The sequence below is a fragment of the Callithrix jacchus genome, chromosome 1 (assembly GCF_049354715.1).
Source record: "Callithrix jacchus isolate 240 chromosome 1, calJac240_pri, whole genome shotgun sequence".
NCBI lineage: Eukaryota > Metazoa > Chordata > Mammalia > Primates > Cebidae > Callithrix > Callithrix jacchus.
The window spans coordinates 195,386,152-195,403,662 of NC_133502.1; the positions used below are offsets into that span (position 1 = coordinate 195,386,152).

The 17,511-nt window shown below is 44.1% G+C and overlaps 1 protein-coding gene across 15 annotated transcripts in view; it reads right to left on the minus strand.

The window, feature by feature from the left end:
- CABIN1 (calcineurin binding protein 1) overlaps nucleotides 1-17,511 on the minus strand; it is a 161,899-nt gene that overhangs the window by 133,456 nt on the left and 10,932 nt on the right. For 12 of the 15 annotated variants that reach the window (XM_054239497.2, XM_078336360.1, XM_054239499.2 and 9 more), the window contains 4 exons: nucleotides 7,526-7,603; nucleotides 6,894-6,986; nucleotides 4,332-4,445; nucleotides 1,520-1,654 (listed from right to left, as the gene is read on the minus strand). In XM_054239497.2, coding sequence (XP_054095472.2) covers nucleotides 1,520-1,654; nucleotides 4,332-4,445; nucleotides 6,894-6,986; nucleotides 7,526-7,528 — 345 coding nt within the window. In that variant the 5' untranslated portion in view covers nucleotides 7,529-7,603. Of the gene's footprint in view, nucleotides 1-920; nucleotides 1,093-1,519; nucleotides 1,655-4,331; nucleotides 4,446-6,893; nucleotides 6,987-7,525; nucleotides 7,604-17,511 lie in introns of all 15 variants that reach the window. The other 3 variants (XM_078336383.1, XM_078336392.1, XM_078336387.1) reach the window with 1 other exon arrangement.

A 17,511-nucleotide genomic window follows, 5' to 3' on the forward strand; every position in this document is an offset into this window, starting at 1 on the left:
ACGCATGCAGTCAGATCTCTCCTTGAGCAGGCATCCCGGGGTTGGAAGGAGCACAGCACTGGCATAGCAACTCGAACTACCCAGGGAAATGGCAAAAGTGGCATGACTATCATATAACTGACAAGCAATGCTAGCTTATCTTTCCTGGAGTCACATGTTTCAAAGATCTAGAGCAATAATGGCACATAAAAAGTTAGAGGGACTAAGTTATTTAACTTAGAACTTTAAAAAAAAACTTTTCTTTTTTGAGACTGGGTCTTACTCTACTACCTAGGCTAGAGTGCAGTGGTGTGATCATAGCTCACTGCATCCTCAAACTTTTGGGCTTAAGCAATCATCTCGCCTCAGCTTCCTGAGTAGCTGGGACTAAAGGGATACATCACCACACCCAGCTAATTTTCAATTTTTTTGTAGAGACATAGTCTTACTATGTTGCCCAGGCTGGTCTCAAACTCCTAGCCTCAAGTGATCTGCTGCCTCGGCCTCCCCATTTTCTTGATATATTTTGTCAATTTGAGTACCCGTATTCCTTACATATTTAATAGGTGAAAAAAAAAAAAGTAAAAGGAGAAGAAAAAGAAAATATGGGACAGGCGTGATGGCTTGCGCCTGGAATCCCAGTTTGGGAGGCTGAGGTGGGCAGAATGCTTGAGTCCACGAATTCAAGAGCAGCCTGGGCAACATGGCAAAACTCCATCTCTACTAAAAATACAAAAAAATAAGTGGGTGTAGTGGTGCGTGCCTACAGTCCCAGATACTCGGGGGCGTGAGGTGGGAGGATTACTTGAGCCTGGGAGGTCGAGGCTGCAGTGAGCCTTGATTGTGCCACTGCACTGCAGCCTGTGCAACCGTGTCTTAAATTTTTTTTTTAATGGGAGTCATATGGAATTCAAGAAAACTCATGTACATTGAAGACAAACCTTGGTTCACATCCCTGCTCCAACACTGATCAGCAGAATGATCCTGAGCCTCCATTTCCTCATTACTAAAGTGAAGACAAAGACTCCTTCCTTCCAAGATGGCATGAGGATTAGTGTATGCATAGGAAGCAAATGGCACAGTGTGTGGTGCTTTAGAGGTCCCACAGAGAGACTGACAGTAACATGAAATAACAATATTATTATGACTGGAAGTATTAATATATTATTGAATGCTCAGTTTCAGACTTTTTTCATACTATTATGCATACCAACTCACTTAATTTTCACAACTATGCTTTTTATTATTCCCACTATATTGGTATAGACCTAGAGGTACCAAGAGACTGAATAACTCACTCTTGGCCACACATGCACTGAGTAGCAAAGGAAGAATTCACATGCAGGCCTCTGTATCCAAGTATGTGCTCTCCAGGCCTGGTCAGTACTAACTGTTAGCACCTATGGACTCTAGAGCCTTGGGTCCTATAGCTTGGTGATGCACCACTACAAACTCTTCTTTTTGGCCCATGAGACCCAAACCTCATCCCCTCCACCAAGAGCTTTCAAAACACCAAGGGAGCTAAGCACCAAAATCCCACCTCTAAGTAGAACTCCATGGCTGTCTCCAGATCCTCCCGCTGGGCCGCCAGCTGAGCCAAGTTCTTATATGTAGAATATTTCAGTATCAGCCCAGGGTGTTTCAACCCCTCTTTTTCATCACCAGATGAAACTGCCTGTGAACAAAACAAACAGGAACAGAAGTGACAACTAGGCCTTGAAACCTCAGCAAGCAGCCAGCAGGATACCTGGCTTCCAGGCTGGCCTCTGCTGCAGGCTCTTGAGCCAGTCTAGTGTCATTTACCACTAGAAAATGAAGGTGCTGCACTGTGTGTTCTTAAAAGACCACTCCTGCTCCAAGTGCACAGAGAAGAACAAACCACCCTGAGGTATTAGTAGTTTGCAGAGAGTCTGGGCATCCATAGAGACAGAGAAAAGCTACCCTATAACTACTGCCATGCCTGAGGGTTCAGGCCTAGAGAGTAACATTTACAGCACAGGTAGGCCCAGCCAGCAGCTCCAGGTGTGAAGATGAAAGACAAGGTATGAGCAGGCTGCCTAGGGGCAGGAGGACCTGGAGCTTCACCCCAGACACTCCAGGATTAGGAATAAGAGGCTGAGCCTATAACTTATCACACGACCATAGACGATTGTTAATTTAACAAAAACATTAGTGCCTGACCTCTGTAATTAAGAACAATTCCTACCCTAAATATCAAAGGTTAAAGTGAGCTGAAAGACCATAAGAATTCCAAATGTATTTAATATAAAAAGTTATTTCATTATAGCTTTAATGACCTTATATTCGAAGAAACTACTGATTAGTAAACTATTGCTCCAACCATAGGACAAAGACTAACATTTTCTAACAGAAAAAACTCACGGGTATCAAGAAGCTCTTTCCTGGGACAGGTGGCTTCCACACATTGCTCTTCATGTTCTGAACAGGCAAAACTCGAAGACATGCCACCCTCAGCAAGCATCCCTTGACTAATCCAAGAATCTACCTACCTTGGAGGTCTTAAGGAACTTCTTTAAGTCTGAGAAGCTCAAATGAAGCCCCATTCAATTATCTTCTACCACCATCTGACTCAACACACAAAAAGGTCCCCAAGAACCAGCTGACCAGGGCTGGATCCCAGGTACCTCTGTCCCTCCAGGTATAGAACTCTTCAAAACATAGTGGGAACAAATTTACCGAGACTGAGTGAGTCTACTTCAGACTGAACAGTCAGCAATACACATAAACATAACAGTGGATGCTCTTAACTAACCTCCACCTAACAGACTACCAACATTCAGTACCACTCTCAATCCACCCTGAAAGGCTTGCCCCAGCAAGTCCCTCCAGGACACAACCAGTTAGGCTGAATGCTTCTTATGAGTCAGCTGCAGTCCAGGACCTATTTATGCCAATCCTCTGTAGAACTGTTATTAAGTACATTAATGCAATAAGAGGGTAATAAGAAACTGTTCTATGTATATTTTCTTTACTTTTTGGTTGCTTACAATGAGCATGTTTTTACGATTATAAGTTGGGGGGGGTGCTAAAACAAACTTGTAAGGCTAAAAGTGATATACTGTGCTAAGAAAGATGCACACACCTACAACTAAAAGGCTGACACATGACCGTGCCCTTAGGTAAAAGGCCTCCTGCCTAGCACCTGTTGAATGCTGGGCCCACCTGGCATCCATCCTATACTTAAAGACTGTCCGCTGAGTTCAGTGCTTACCTGTTCACATCTCTGAGGTACATTCCACCAAGGCCTGAGAGGGAAGATCCAACAAGCCCAGCAACTGGCCCAAAACCAAAGCTCAGTAAATATGGAGTAAACTAATTTTCCCTCTCTGGGTCCTCACCTACTTCCTACTAACACTGAGAAGAGGAGGTCACAAGTCCCATACCCCTTATTCCAAGAAACTGTAACCAGTAACCAAAGAATCTTGACAAGCTATATCATTAGGAATATGAGGAAATACCTTGGGTGAGAGAAGGAATAGATGCTTTCTGCTGACAATCAGAACTCAGTATCCTAACTCACCAGCAGCAAAAACCATCTAGGGGTAGTGTGCTTGAGTCACAAGTATCTGCCAGAAAAACACCCATGGAGTTTATCTGCTTCCTTAATGCACATCATCTGCATGTTTGGGTACCTGAAAACAAAAGCCTTTCCTCCCAATGAAATATACACCTTCCTAAATGAATTTCAGGTTGGGACCAATTCCCAAATCTCTGGTGGACATCTCCAGTCAATTCGAGGATTAACTCACTCACCACTACCACAGTCCCCATGCTGGGACCAGGTCTTGCCCTGCCTGCTCCTCTCTGCTGTAACCAGTGCCCCAATCCTTCTGACTACATTCAAAATTCCATGGCATGTCTATACAGACTTCCCAAGCTCAAGGTCTTTGACTCAAATGGCATTTGCTAGAATGTGCTGCCAATAGGATCATTAGACATCAGCAAACCATGGACTCCAATCCTGGTTCAAATGGTTCACTTACCTGGATGGCTTTGAGCCATCAAGACCTCATTAAGCCTCATTTTCCACATTTGTAAAACCCAGCTACTGGGCAGAGTGGTTGTGAAGATTAAGTAATAATGACAGCTGGCCTTTACCAAGCACTTACTTTGCACCAGGAACCATTCTACATGCTTCACTGGATTCACTCAACCCTCATAAAAACTCAATGAGGCAGATACTCTAGAGGTAGAGAAATAGGGGCAGAGAGGTGAGTTTCCAAGGTTCCCCAGCCAAGAAATGGGAGAGGAGAGGTAAGGCCCAGAGCACCCAGCCCCATAGTGCACACACTAACCACCACAGCATACTGCCTGGCCTGCTGGTGCCTCACCTCCCGCAGCAAACGCGCCTCCAAGAGCTCATGGTAGGCTTTGGCAGACTCCTCAAACCGGTCATGTTTCTGCAGATCCAGGGCCTTGTGGTACAATGCAAAAGCCTCTGCTTCCTGCAAACCAAGACAAGAGATGTTTTTATATAGCATAAAGATCTGTCTTTTTTAAGCCAAAAATGTATGTAAGGCAGGGCAACAGTCAGAGGAAGCAACCATGTGATTAGATGGCTGGAACTTTCAGCTCCCAGACCTCCCAACTTCCAGAAAGGGAAGAGAGGCTGACAATTGAGTTTATCACCAGTGATTTAATCAATCATGCTATGTGATAGAATTTCCATTAAAAAAAAACCCTAAAGGACAGGGTTCAGAAAGCTGCTGAGCTGGTGAACAACATCAAGGTGCTGGAAGGGTGCCGCACCTGGAGAGGGCACAGAAGTTCTGTGCATCCACCCCATACCTTGCCATAAACATCTCCTCCACTTGGCTGTTCCTGAGTTGTATCCTTCGTAATAAATGTAGGTAAAGTGTTTTCTTAAGTCCTGAGTCGTTCTAGCAAACTGTCAAACCTAAAAAGGTTGGGAGTGAGAATCCCTGACTTTTAGCCCAGCTGAACAGAAATGTGGGTATCCTGGCACTCAATGCTTGCAACTGGCATCCGAAGTGAGGGCAGTTTTGTGCTAATGAGCTGTTAGCACTATGGAGTCTGTCACTAACTCTAGGTAGCTAGTGTCAGAACTGAATTGTAGGACACCCAGTTGGTATATGAAGAGTTGGAAAATTGGTTGGTATGGGGGGAAAATACCACCAATATATGATGTCAGAAGTGCTGTGGGTGAAAAGTTCAGTGTGAATGGTTTCCATTGCAGGCCAGGCACAGCAGCTCACATCTGTAATCCCAGCACTTTAAGAAACCAAGGTGTGAACTGAGGAGTTCACAACCCACCTGGGCCCCATAGAGAGACACCCCCTCCACAAAAAATTTAAAAATCAGCTGAGCATGGTGGCCTGTGTCTGTAGTCCTAAGCTATTCAGGAGGCTGAGGCAGGAAGACTGCTTGAGCCCAGGAGTTAGAGGTTACAATGAGCTGTGACCATGCCACTACACTACAGCCTGGGTAACGGAGTGTAAATAAGCAAACAAACAACAACAACAGAAACTACCACAAACACAAAACTGGTTTCAGGCTGGGCGTGGTGGCTCAAGCCTGTAATCCCAGCACTTTGGGACGCCAAGGCGGGTGGATCACAAGGTCAACATGGTGAAACCCTGTCTCTACTAAAAATACAAAAATTAGCTGGGCATGGTGGCGCGTGCCTGTAATCCCAGCTACTCAGGAGGCTGAGGCAGGAGACTTGCCTGAACCCAGGAGGCGGAGGTTGCGGTGAGCCGAGATCGTGCCATTGCACTCCAGCCTGCGTAACAAGAACAAAACTCCGCCTCAAAAAAAAAAAAAAAACTGGTTTCAATTGTTTTTTCTTTCTTTCTTTCTTTTTTTCTTGAGACACAGTCTCACTCTGTCACCCAGGCTGGAGTGCAGTGGCATGATCTCAGCTCACGCAACCTCCACCTCTCAGGTTCAAATTATTCTCCTGCCTCAGCCCCCCTAGTAGCTGGGACTACAGCCATGAGCTACCTTACCCAGCTAAGGTTTGTACTTTGAATAGAGATGGGGTTTCACCATGTTGGCCAGGCTGGTCTCAAACTCCTGACCTCAGGTGATCCACTCACCTCAGCCTCCCAAAGTGCTGGGAGGCTGAGTGCCTGGCCTGGTTTCCACTGTTTTCTACTCACCACTCTGCCATAGCCTGATCATTGCCTAGGGAGGATGACAACCTCCCGTGGGAGGGAGGCGGCATTGGGTGGGTCGAGCCTCACTGACATGCCTTACAGACTAGGGACAGGTGACTAGTAGACTTCTGAGACAGCTCTGGAACTGTCCTGATTTCTACCATAATATGCAGGGGGTATGAGGGAGGAAGCATACGTTTATTTCAGGGAAAACAAAGGCAGGAGCAAACCCTCGTTACACTTGAATAGGACAAGGGTATAGAGATGAATGGATGGAAAGAAAGAAGACTGAAATGGAAGAGATGCCAGGCCTCATGGGAAAGAGGAGTGACCAGCAATCTAGGGAGTTATGGTTGGACCTGGTCTCTCACTGACCTGGAGGGTGATCCCAGTCTAGGCTGCTCCCCTCAAGGGTCTCATCACACTATAAAGTGAGGGCAATACACTAGGGAACCTCGAAGCACCATCTGACATTAATATTTTGCCATTCCCTGGGTATCTCAACTCCCAAGGCCTACACAAAAAATGGGCTACCTGGAAGTGGGCCTGGGGGCTAAATTGGCCTTCATATACACTGACAGAATAAATATAATTTCTCCTCAATATGATCATCTCCTAAGTAAAACAGGTTTAACAGGAGATGGGAGCTAGCCATTTTTCAAAACGGAATTTCCCCCTAAAACCCCACTAAGGAGATGTCTAAATTCATTTAAAATGAGGTTCCATCTATAGAAATTAGAAGGTACCTGCGGAGGAAGACATTGCATTACATACCTGAGCCTCCTTTGTCTGGGTTTTGTGACTTTTAAAGCTTCCTTCATGATCATCCTCAACGGTAGAGCTGGCATTTAAGGCTGCAATTCGAATCTAGAAACAGGGATTTGGTGGAAGAGACAAGATGCTTTGAGATGTCACTCATCTCTTCAAACATCAACAGATGAATACAATTCTGCTCCAGCATATAATCTATTCTACCTTGAAAAGCTATGGCCTCCTCAGATGTGGGGAATGAACAAAAAATCATCATCTGAAGAAACAAAATAAGGAGGGGAGGGTTATGCTAATCTGTGCAGAAAGTGTGTCCTGGGTACTGTCCACTGCAAAAGCAACAGACACTGGGGATACCCCAGAAACAGTTCAACACAGTGGAAAACCCAGGTAATGGAACAACAGATTTCAACAAAACATGTAACTTTGTCTTTCCAGCAACTCTGACAAGGTCCTGCAAGCCACTTCAACCACCAGGCAAGCACTCACACCCTCAAAGATGCCAACAGCCCTCCTGGGAGGAAGGCTGCGCCATAATAAGAGCCTTCAGCGTCTACCAGGAAAATGCCCCTTGCCCCCAGGAGTAAAGCAACAAAAGAACCCTGTTGTCCGCAAAATAGGCAGGCATCAGTCCTTACCATATTCAGAGAGATTCAGCACTGCCACACAGCATCACTTCTCATCACTGGTAAAGGTTGCCCCAGTCCAAAACTCTCCTAGAAGGGAAATAGGACAACTAAGATAAGGCTTAAGAAGAGCCAGGAAGGTCACAGTGCTGAGGTCCACCAGGAAACAGTCCTTCCCTGAGCTCTGTGCACATAGACCAGTGAATAGCTGCCTTGGTCTATTACACAAGGAGCTTCTTGGTATAGCATTCATCCTCACCATAGCGTTCATCATTGCCTGTCAATGCACCAGGTGCCAGGCGCACAAAAGTGTGCCTCACCATAGCTCCTTGGTATAGCATTCATCCTCACCATAGCATTCATCATTGCCGGGCAATGCACCAGGTGCCAGGCACACGAAGTGTGAGAACAATCCCTGCCCCCAGGGATCACTGCAAGCAGAGGTAACAAACCTATTATTTTTTTCAAAAGCTGAATGATATGAAAAGAAACACAGGCAACATCTTAAGGCAGAAAAGAACAATTCATTCAAAGGGATTAAGGAAGGCAAAGGAGTAAGTTATTGCATTAAGCCTTGAAGAATGGAATACACTGCAGCGGAAGACAATGAAGCAAAGAGGCAAGGAGAACACGGTGTGATGGGAAAACTAGGAGACTAGTTAGAGCAGGGATGTGCGTGGAGGATGGAGGTAGTTGAGGGCCAAGCCACAACACAGAGGCCATGAACTTTATCTGCAGGCAACAGAGAACAAAAGGGTACTTTAGGGAGAAAAAGAATGTTTTGCCAATGTTTTCAAAAGATAATAGAAAAATAATTAGAGGTAGGCAGACCAGTTTGAAGGCTGCAAAAGATGATATGATTGGCAAGGATGTGGAGATTTAGAATCTCATGCAGTGCTCCTGGGAATGTAAACTGGTACACTGGAAAACAGTCTGCTAGTTCCTCAAAATGTTAAACCGAGCTAGCATATGACCAGGGAATTCCACTCCTATGTGTATCTTCCCGAGAGAAATGAAAACATGTCCACACCAAAACTTGTTCATGAACGTTCACAGAGGCATTATTTCTAAAAGTTAAAAGGTGGAAACAACCTAAATGTCCATCGACTGACGAATAAATAAATAAAATGAAGTATGTCCATATAAGGGAGTATTTATTATTCAGTCATAAAAAGGAATAAAGTTCTGATACATGCTACAACATGGAAGAACCTTGAAAATATTATGCTAAATGAAAGAAGTCATACACAAGAGCATATATTGTCTGACTTCAATTATATGAAATGTCCAGAACAGACCAATCTATGGTTTAGTGCAGGGGTCCCCAATGCGTAGGCCACGGACCATTACTGGTCCATGGCCTGTTAGGAATCGAGCCACAGAACAGGAGATGATTGGCAGGTGAGCAAGCATTACTGCCTGAGCTCTGCCTCCTGTCAGATCAGCGGCAGCATTAGATTCTCACAGGAGTACAAAGCCTATTGTGAACTGCGCATGTAAGGGATCTGAGTTGTGCGCTCCTTATGAGAATCTAACTAATGCCTGATGTTGTGAAGTGGAACAGTGTCAAACAGAAATTATCCCCACCCTCTGCCCTGGTCTATGGAAAAACTGTCTTCCAAGAAACCAGTTCCTGATACCAAACAGATGGGGAATGCTGATTTAATGGGCTTGGGGAGAAGGACAATTGGGGAGTGACTACAAATGGGTTTAGGGTTTCTTTCCGGGATGACAAAAATGTTCTAAAATTGATTATGGTGATGCGACACAACTCTGTTAATATACTAAACACCACTGAATTTGTATACTTCAGGTGAACTACATGGAATGTAAATTATAAAGTTCTTATTTTTAAAAAGACGCCATCCCAGATGGACCCATGACAGCAGGGATGAAGGGGAGTCCCACTAGGAGGTAGACTTACAGGACCTGATACCTAGGAAGCTGGCCCTAGGAACTGAGATGGGGATAGGAACACTACCAAATAAGTAGGGAGGGCAGGAGGAGGAGCTGTTAAAAGTCCCACCTGAGAGGCTGGCAGAAGGGCCTGGAAGGGCCCAGCAGGCAGTGCGATAAGCCTTAGACAGACAGACTGAACACATGCTCCACTTTTATTGATTAAAATAACTGCTACTGGCTGGACACTATGGCTGATGTAATCCCAGCACTTTGAGAGGCTGAGGCGGAAGGACTGCTTGAGCCCAGGAGTTTGAGACCAGCCTGGGCAATAAGGTAAGACCCTGTCTCTATTAAAAATAATAATAAATAAAAAATGACTGCTACTGTCACCAGTGCTTACAGCAATGACTTCCAGCACAGGCTTCCACAATAGGCTCTGAGTTCTCCTAGGGTTCTTGCAAGGAAGGAAGTACTTTCTCAGACAAAGAAGACTCAAACCTTTCCTAGACTGATAGCTGTTTTATCTCCTGGGTTCCACATTTAGAAAAAAAATACTGCTAATCAGAAGTTTTGAAACTGCAGTTTTTCTTCTGTTTTTGTTCCAGGTTCTTTGACACGGAGTCTCGCTCTGTCGCCCAGGCTGGAGTGCAGTGGCACAATCTCAGCTCACTGGAACCTCCGCCTCCCCAATTCTCCTGCCTCAGCCTCCTGAGTAGATGGGATTACAGGCACGCGCCACCATGCCCAGCTAATTTTTTGTATTTTTAGTAGAGATGGGGTTTTACCATGTTAACCAGGCTGGTCTCAAACTCCTGACCTCAGGTGATCCAGCCTCCCAAAGTGTTGGGATTACAGGCGTGAGCCACCATGCCTGGCCGGAAACCACAGCTTGATCATAAGCTATGCCAAGATGGACACTGGTACCACTATACAATATATATATAAAAGTAGAAACTATAGCATTAAAACCCTGCATTTGGGTTGTTATCAAAGCAAAATGAAACCAGAAAATAACAAGTATTGGTGAGGACACGGAGAAAATGGAGTCTTTATACATTGCTGGTGAGAATGTAAAATGGTGTGGCTACTGTGGAAAAGGATGTGTCAGTTCCTCAAAAAAATAAACACAGAATTACAACATGACCCAGAAATTCCACACCTGGCTACATACAGACACAAAAGAACAAATATTGCATGATTCCACTTACAGGTGGAAAATAGAACAGGCAAATTCATACAGACAGAAAGTAGAATGGTGGTTGCCAGAGCCTGGGGGAGCCGGCAATGGAGAGTTACTGTGTAATGGATACAGAGTGTCGATTTTACAAGATGAAGAGTTCTGGAGATGGATGGTGGTGATGGTAACACAACAATGTGAATGTACTTAATACCAACGAGCTTAAAAAATGGGCAAAATTGTAAATTTTGTTTGCATATTTTATAATTTCTTTTAATATCCAGAAGTAAACAATCAATAGAATAGTTTCCAAGTAGGATCAAAGTTGAACTTGTTTTCAAAACACAAAGACATTACTCCAAATAAAGTCTCTGCTAGGCTCTGGTCATCCTCAAGGCTGGGCCGACAGCCCATGGCCAGACCGCAGCTCAAGCCACTCCCTGATGACTCCCAGTAAGCAAAACTTATAGCCCCAGAGGCCAGTTATGGAGACCACTGGAAATTAGAAGAGGTGGGGGAGCCTCTCAAACCCCCACTTCATAGTCACTCTCTTCTCCTCACCCATTGGGATCTGTGCACTGAATCCCAAATCACCTCTAATCCTATTGAACATCACATAGCCTCCATCAGAACTGCTTCCTTCACTTACCCAGCAGTCACTCAATAACTACCCATTGGTCAATTTTTTTTTCACCACTATCCTACTGTAAAAATCAGCTGTCCTACCTAGACCTGAGGTTTTAAGAAGGAAAAATAAAAAGAACACTGGATTTGGAATAGGAAGATTTCAGAGCATGGTTGAGTTGCGTCTCTGATGCCTGACACCTCGACCCTTTACCACCCTTGGTGTCCTTATGTATAAAATGGCAACAGTAGCTTGACTAGCCTGGAGCTCCTCTGAACAGAGACAAGCAGACTCAGCTGGTATTCCCGTGTCACACCCACACTGACTTCTCCTGCTCCCTGCCACCCCACAGAAGCAGGAGAAAAGTCAGACAGTGGCACTCCTGCCAAGCCACAGGCCTTCCAATCCACTTTCTGCAGGACAGGTGCTAGCTCCAAGTCATGGCCAGTCTTCCTAGATGCCAGCTGGATCCTCCTGAGGAAAAACAAGGGAGGGGCCCACAAATGGCTGAAGGATCAGGTCTCTGTGTGGCTGTGGCAGGGTCCACGTGCATGGGTGGGAGAACATCAATACAGCCATCATGCCGAAGCCAATCTATTTCATAAGGAAGAAAGTTCGTCTGCTTCCTAAGTAACACCTTGAAGGAAAGCATCCAACCACGACCAGAATGGTGCCGGGGGGCCTATGCCTTCTCCTGCGGCATATGCTTCTTTGCCTCCAGGACCATGGTGAGTGCAAGTCAAATCTCAGAGCTGACAGGAGACAGCTTCTCAGGACAGATGAATGACTAAATAACTAGGCAAGTCAGAGGAAAAAAAAAACAACAGTGAGCTTCAATTCCAGAGCAGGGTTTCTGGCCTATGTGCTGTCTGAGTCCCTGCCCCAGCCCAATCCCTCCCACCTCCTCCATAAGGAAGGCACCTGGATTTCCTGAAGCAACAGCTCCCTGAGTACCATGATCAGCAGGGCCCAAACACCCTGAAAGAGTCCACAGTGCAGGAGAAGAAACAAATTTCCAAATTGCTTTTTAAAAAAAATTATTTTCAATATTGTTCTATGTTAAAACTCAAGTCAACTCTCCCCGTTATAAGGGTACCTGTGCTGGCTTTAACATAATCTAAAAACAGCAGTACTTGGCACCTCTCCAACTCTCCAGCCCATCCCAGACATGTACAAAGCACATTCACATTATCTCACTTGAATTTAATGCAGCCTTACAAAATAGGCATTATCACCTCCATTTTCCAGATTAGGAAACCCAGGCTTAGAGAGACTAGCTGACCTGCCCAAAGACACAGTGCTAGAAAGAAACAAAAATAAGATTCAAAGCCCAGCACTCTTTTCTAGCACAGCAAAAAGTGACATGCCTTGGCAAAGAGTCTCCTGCCTGTCCCTGGACATACACAGCTGTGAGCTATTACACTTCAGCTAAGAGTGACAACTGATGCCCTGCAAGGGCTCCTAACAGGTTTGCTGAGGGCCATAGAATAAGTCATATTCGCTCAAGCTGTTGGACTATCACTTATGCATCATCAACAACATTCCATAAAACAGAAAACAAAATTTCCAATTCTCTAATAAAAGTACTAGCAAAAAGCTATTCAATGCCTAAGTATTATACACTAATCAAAAATTCACAAAGACCAGCTTCCATTTTATAGGGAGGCACCTCAGGCTTGCTACATTAGGTGATTTGCCTCAGGTTGCCCAGCTGGTCTGCAGCAGAACCCAAGCTTTAAGCTGGGCACTGCTTTTCAATAGAAGTCAGGAGGACTGGGCACAGACACATACTGGAACCAAGGCATACTCGTGGGTATCCAGTTTTACCATCTATACAACATTTCATCCAGGAGAACCTAAAAATGATTCCCACACAGACTCATCATGTACGTTAGGCCCATGAGACCAGCATCCCTTCTGCCCACTGCCTCCTAATTCCACTCCATCATTACCACTCTTCCTCAGCTCCCCAAAAATTTCCAGTAGCAAAACTAAGAAGCCAGAATAATGGACACAGTGGGAAGGCTGTGGGAGCTTTGAGCATGTACGGTATAATCCCCTTTACTAGCAACTACCATTTTTTTTTGCAACAGGGTCTCACTCTGTTGCCCAGGCTGGAGTACAGTGGCACAGTCTCAGCTCAGCTCACTGTAGCCTCAACCTCTCTTGGGCTCAGGCAATCTTCCCATCTCAGCCTCATGAGGAGCAGGGACTACAGGCTCATGGTACCACGTCTGGCTAAGTTTTTAATTGTTTTTCTTGTAGAGACAGGGTCTCATTATGTTGCCCAGGTTGGTCTCGAACTCCTGGGCTCAAGTGCCTTGGCCTCCCAAAATGCTATGATTACAGGCACGAGCCACCATACCTGGCCTAGTAACTATTATCTTAAAACTGGCCTTGAGTTTTGTGTTTGAGACAGTCACCCTCTGTCGCCAGGCTGAAATGCAGTGGCATGATCTTGGCTCACTGCAACCTCCGCCTCCTGGGTTAAAGTGATTTTCATGTCTCATCCTCCCGAGTAACTAGGATTACAGGCGCACTCCACCACACCCTGGTAATTTTTGTATTTTTAGTAGAGACAGGATTTCGCCATGTTAGCCAGGCTGGTATCAAACTCCTGGCCTCAAGTGATCCACCTCCCTCAGCCTCCCAAAATGCTGTTACAGGTATGAGCCACTGCACCTGGCCTTGAGTTTTAAATATCATAACATGCAATAATTTTTTCCTAAAAATAAAACACATCTTTTAAAAACTAAAACTCTAACACTGATTTGACACAGCAAAAGATGATTCTTTCTAAATGTCCCCTCTACACACCCTCACCTCTTCAGTAGAATCACCCTGCCTCTGGGTCTGTCCCTCTAACTAGCCTTGTAAACTTCTCAAAGGCAGCAGTCCTGTCCTATAGATAAATAGGTGAGGAGTATTCTGTACCACCATATCTGGTACCAAATCCCATGAAGGAAGACACATGAGTAGATGAGTAGTTTCTAGACAGCTCAACTGTTACTCAGTCAAACCCTCCACACAGGGAGAAGTACCACAAGTCAAGCAGAAAACAAAGAGCTTCCCGTGCAGGACAAATGTGCACCCTCATTTTAGAGATAAGAAAGCTGAGCCCTGTAACCATATTCCTAAGGATGGAATAGTCATAGAACTGCACCACTCCATAACAAAGACAAAACAAGGGCTGGAAAAAAACAACTAGAGGACAGTACACATTTAACTTTTCAGTCACATCTTTCTCCATGACCAGCATCCATCATTCACAGGATGACCTTTGAAGGACAGTGCAAGCTTCAGAGGTACCTCAATGCAGAGGCAGCCTACAGAGATATGGCTCAGTGACGGCTTTGTTAACACCACGGACTGCAGCACTCCCATACAAGGAGGAGCACTCCCATCGCAGCTCAAATAGGACTTCATCAGTCCCAGTTTTTTTTGGCACGTTTCATTTTTCTGTGCTTTGCTTTATTGAGCTTCACAGGTACTGTTTTTGATGAACTGAAAGTCTGTGGCAACCCTCTGTCGAGAAAGTTAAGTGTTATTTTTCCAAGAGCATGTGCTTACTTTGCTTACTTTGTGATTCTATGTCAGCATTTTTTAGCAATAAAGCATTTCTTAACTAAGGTATGCACATTTTTTAAGATATAATGCTGCTGCACACTTAATAGACTACAGTACAGTATAAACATTAACTTTTATGTGCACCGGGAAACCAAAAAATTTGTGTGACTTGCTTTACTGTGATAGTCACTTTATTGCAGTGGTCTGGAACCAAACCCACAGTATCTCTGAAGCATGCCTGTAAAGATTGAAAAAAAAAAACCTGCCAGTGGACCCAAAATAGAAGAAACCTCCTCAATCTGTACCTTAGTCAATTTTGTGCTGCTATAACAGAATACCTGAGACTGGGTAATTTACAAAGAACAAAAATGTATTGGCTCACAGTCCTAGAAACTGAGGAGTCAAAGAACACGGCGCCAGTGCCAGTACCTAGCAAAGGCCTTACTGCATCACTGCATGGTGGAAGGTAGAAGGGTAAGCGAACATGACAAAGCAAAAGGGGGATAAGCTCACTTCTGTAACAAGCCCACTCTTGTTCAATGAACCTTTTCCCACAAGGACACCATTAACTCACTTACCAAGGCAGAGCCCTCATAACCTAATCAACAATGTCAACATTGTTGCATTGGGGATTATGTTTCCTACATATAAACTGTGGCGGATACTTCAAACCATAGCAATCCCACAAAAGGTATTTACAAAAAACCTACAGCTAACTTCCCTCCAAGATCAAGAAACAAGGCAAGGATATCCACTGTCATGTGTCCTATTCCACAATATACTGGAAGCCCTAGCTACCACAGTAAGGCAAGAAAAAGAAATAAGTAGAGATTACAAAGAGAAAAAAATGAAACTGTCCCTTTTCACAGATGGCATGATTGCCCTTCATAGAAAATCTCAAGGAATCTAGAAAATAAAGCCCTAGGCCAGGCATGGTAGCTCATGCCTGTAATCCTAGCCCTTTGGGAGGCTGAGGTGGGTGGATCACCTGAGGTCAGGAGTTCAAGACCAGCCTGGCCATCATGGTGAAACCCCATCTTAAAAAAAAAAAAGAAAAATAAAGACCTAGAACTTTTAAGTGTGTTTAGCAAGTCACAGGGTACAGATCAACACATAAAAAGTAATTGTATTTCTTTCTGCATATTAGCAATAAACACTAGATATCAAAATTGAAAAAAGAATATAATTTATAATAGCTCCAAAAATTATGTATAAATATAATAAAATGTGTATAAAGTCTATATTCTGAATCCTAGAAAACAGTGATGAAAGAACTCAAAATAGACCTACATAAATGGAAATGAACTAGAAGATTCAATATAGTAAAAACATCAATTTTCCCCAAACAGACCTAGATTTAGTCCAATTCCAACAAAAATCACAGAAGGGTCTTTTGTAAATATAGATAAGCTGACAGAAAGATTTAATGGAAGGCCAGAAAGGTACTAGAATTACCCTGTTTTAAAAATCATAATAATATCGGAGGAATCACACTACACAATTTTAAAACTTACAATAAAGCTGTAATAACCAAGGTAGCGTAGTCTTGAAGGAACAGATATAAATCAATGAAACAAAATACAGAGTCCATAAGAATTCAAACGAACATGGCCAATTTATTACTGACTACAGTGCAAAGGCAATTCAATGCAGAACTGCCTGGAACAAATGGCTCTGGAACATCCATATGCAAAAAGCAAAAAGAAAAAGAACCTTGACCAAAAATTCACATCTAATACAAAAATGACTCAAAATGGATCATTTCTAAACATAAAATACAAAACAAACACAGGAGAAAATCCTGGAAACCTAGGGTTAGACAAGACTTCAGACAACACACAGAAAAACACAATCCATAAGCAAAAAATTTGATAAACTGGACTTCCAAATTTAAAAACTTGCTTTACAAAAGACACCACTACAAGAATGAAAAGGTCAATCCTTGCACCAAAACAACCAGTGAACTAGGAAAATAATTATCAAAATCTACCATTTCAAACTCTGGAACCTGGCCAGGCATGGGTTCACACATATAATCCCAAGGCAGGATAAACTGCTTGAGCCTAGGAGTTTGAGACCAGCCTGGACAACATAGTGAGACCCCATCTCTACAAAACATAAAAAAAAAAAAATTAGGTCAGGCACAGTGGCTCAAGTCTATAATCCTAGCACTTTGAGAGATGGAGGTGAGTGGATCACCTGAACTCAGGAGTTCAAGATCAGCCTGGGCAACACAATGAAAACTTGTCTCTATAAAAAAATACAAAAAAAATTAGCTGGGCATGGAGGTATGCACCTATTGTCCCAGCTACTTGGGGGGCTGAAGTGGGAAGATCACTTAAGTCCATGAGGTTGAGGCTGCAGTGAGCTGAGATAGTGCCACTGCTGCAGTGAGCCAAGATTGTGCCTGGGTGACAGAGTGACACCCTGTCTCAAAAAAATAAATTAGCTGAGCATGGTGGCACATACCTGTAGTCCCAGCTACTTGGGAGGCTGAGGTGGGAGGATAACTTAAGCCTGGGAGGTCGAGGCTACAGTGAGCTGAGATTGTACCACTGCACTTCACCCTGACAGACCAAGTGAGACCCTGTCTCAAGCAAAGCAAAACAAAACAAAGAGACTCTGCAACCTGACCAAACACTTACAACAACCAGCAGAGTATTTGATAAACAGAGGCTGCTAAAATTTGGTAAAAGAATAACTTGCTCGACTCAGCTACCATCCCCCATT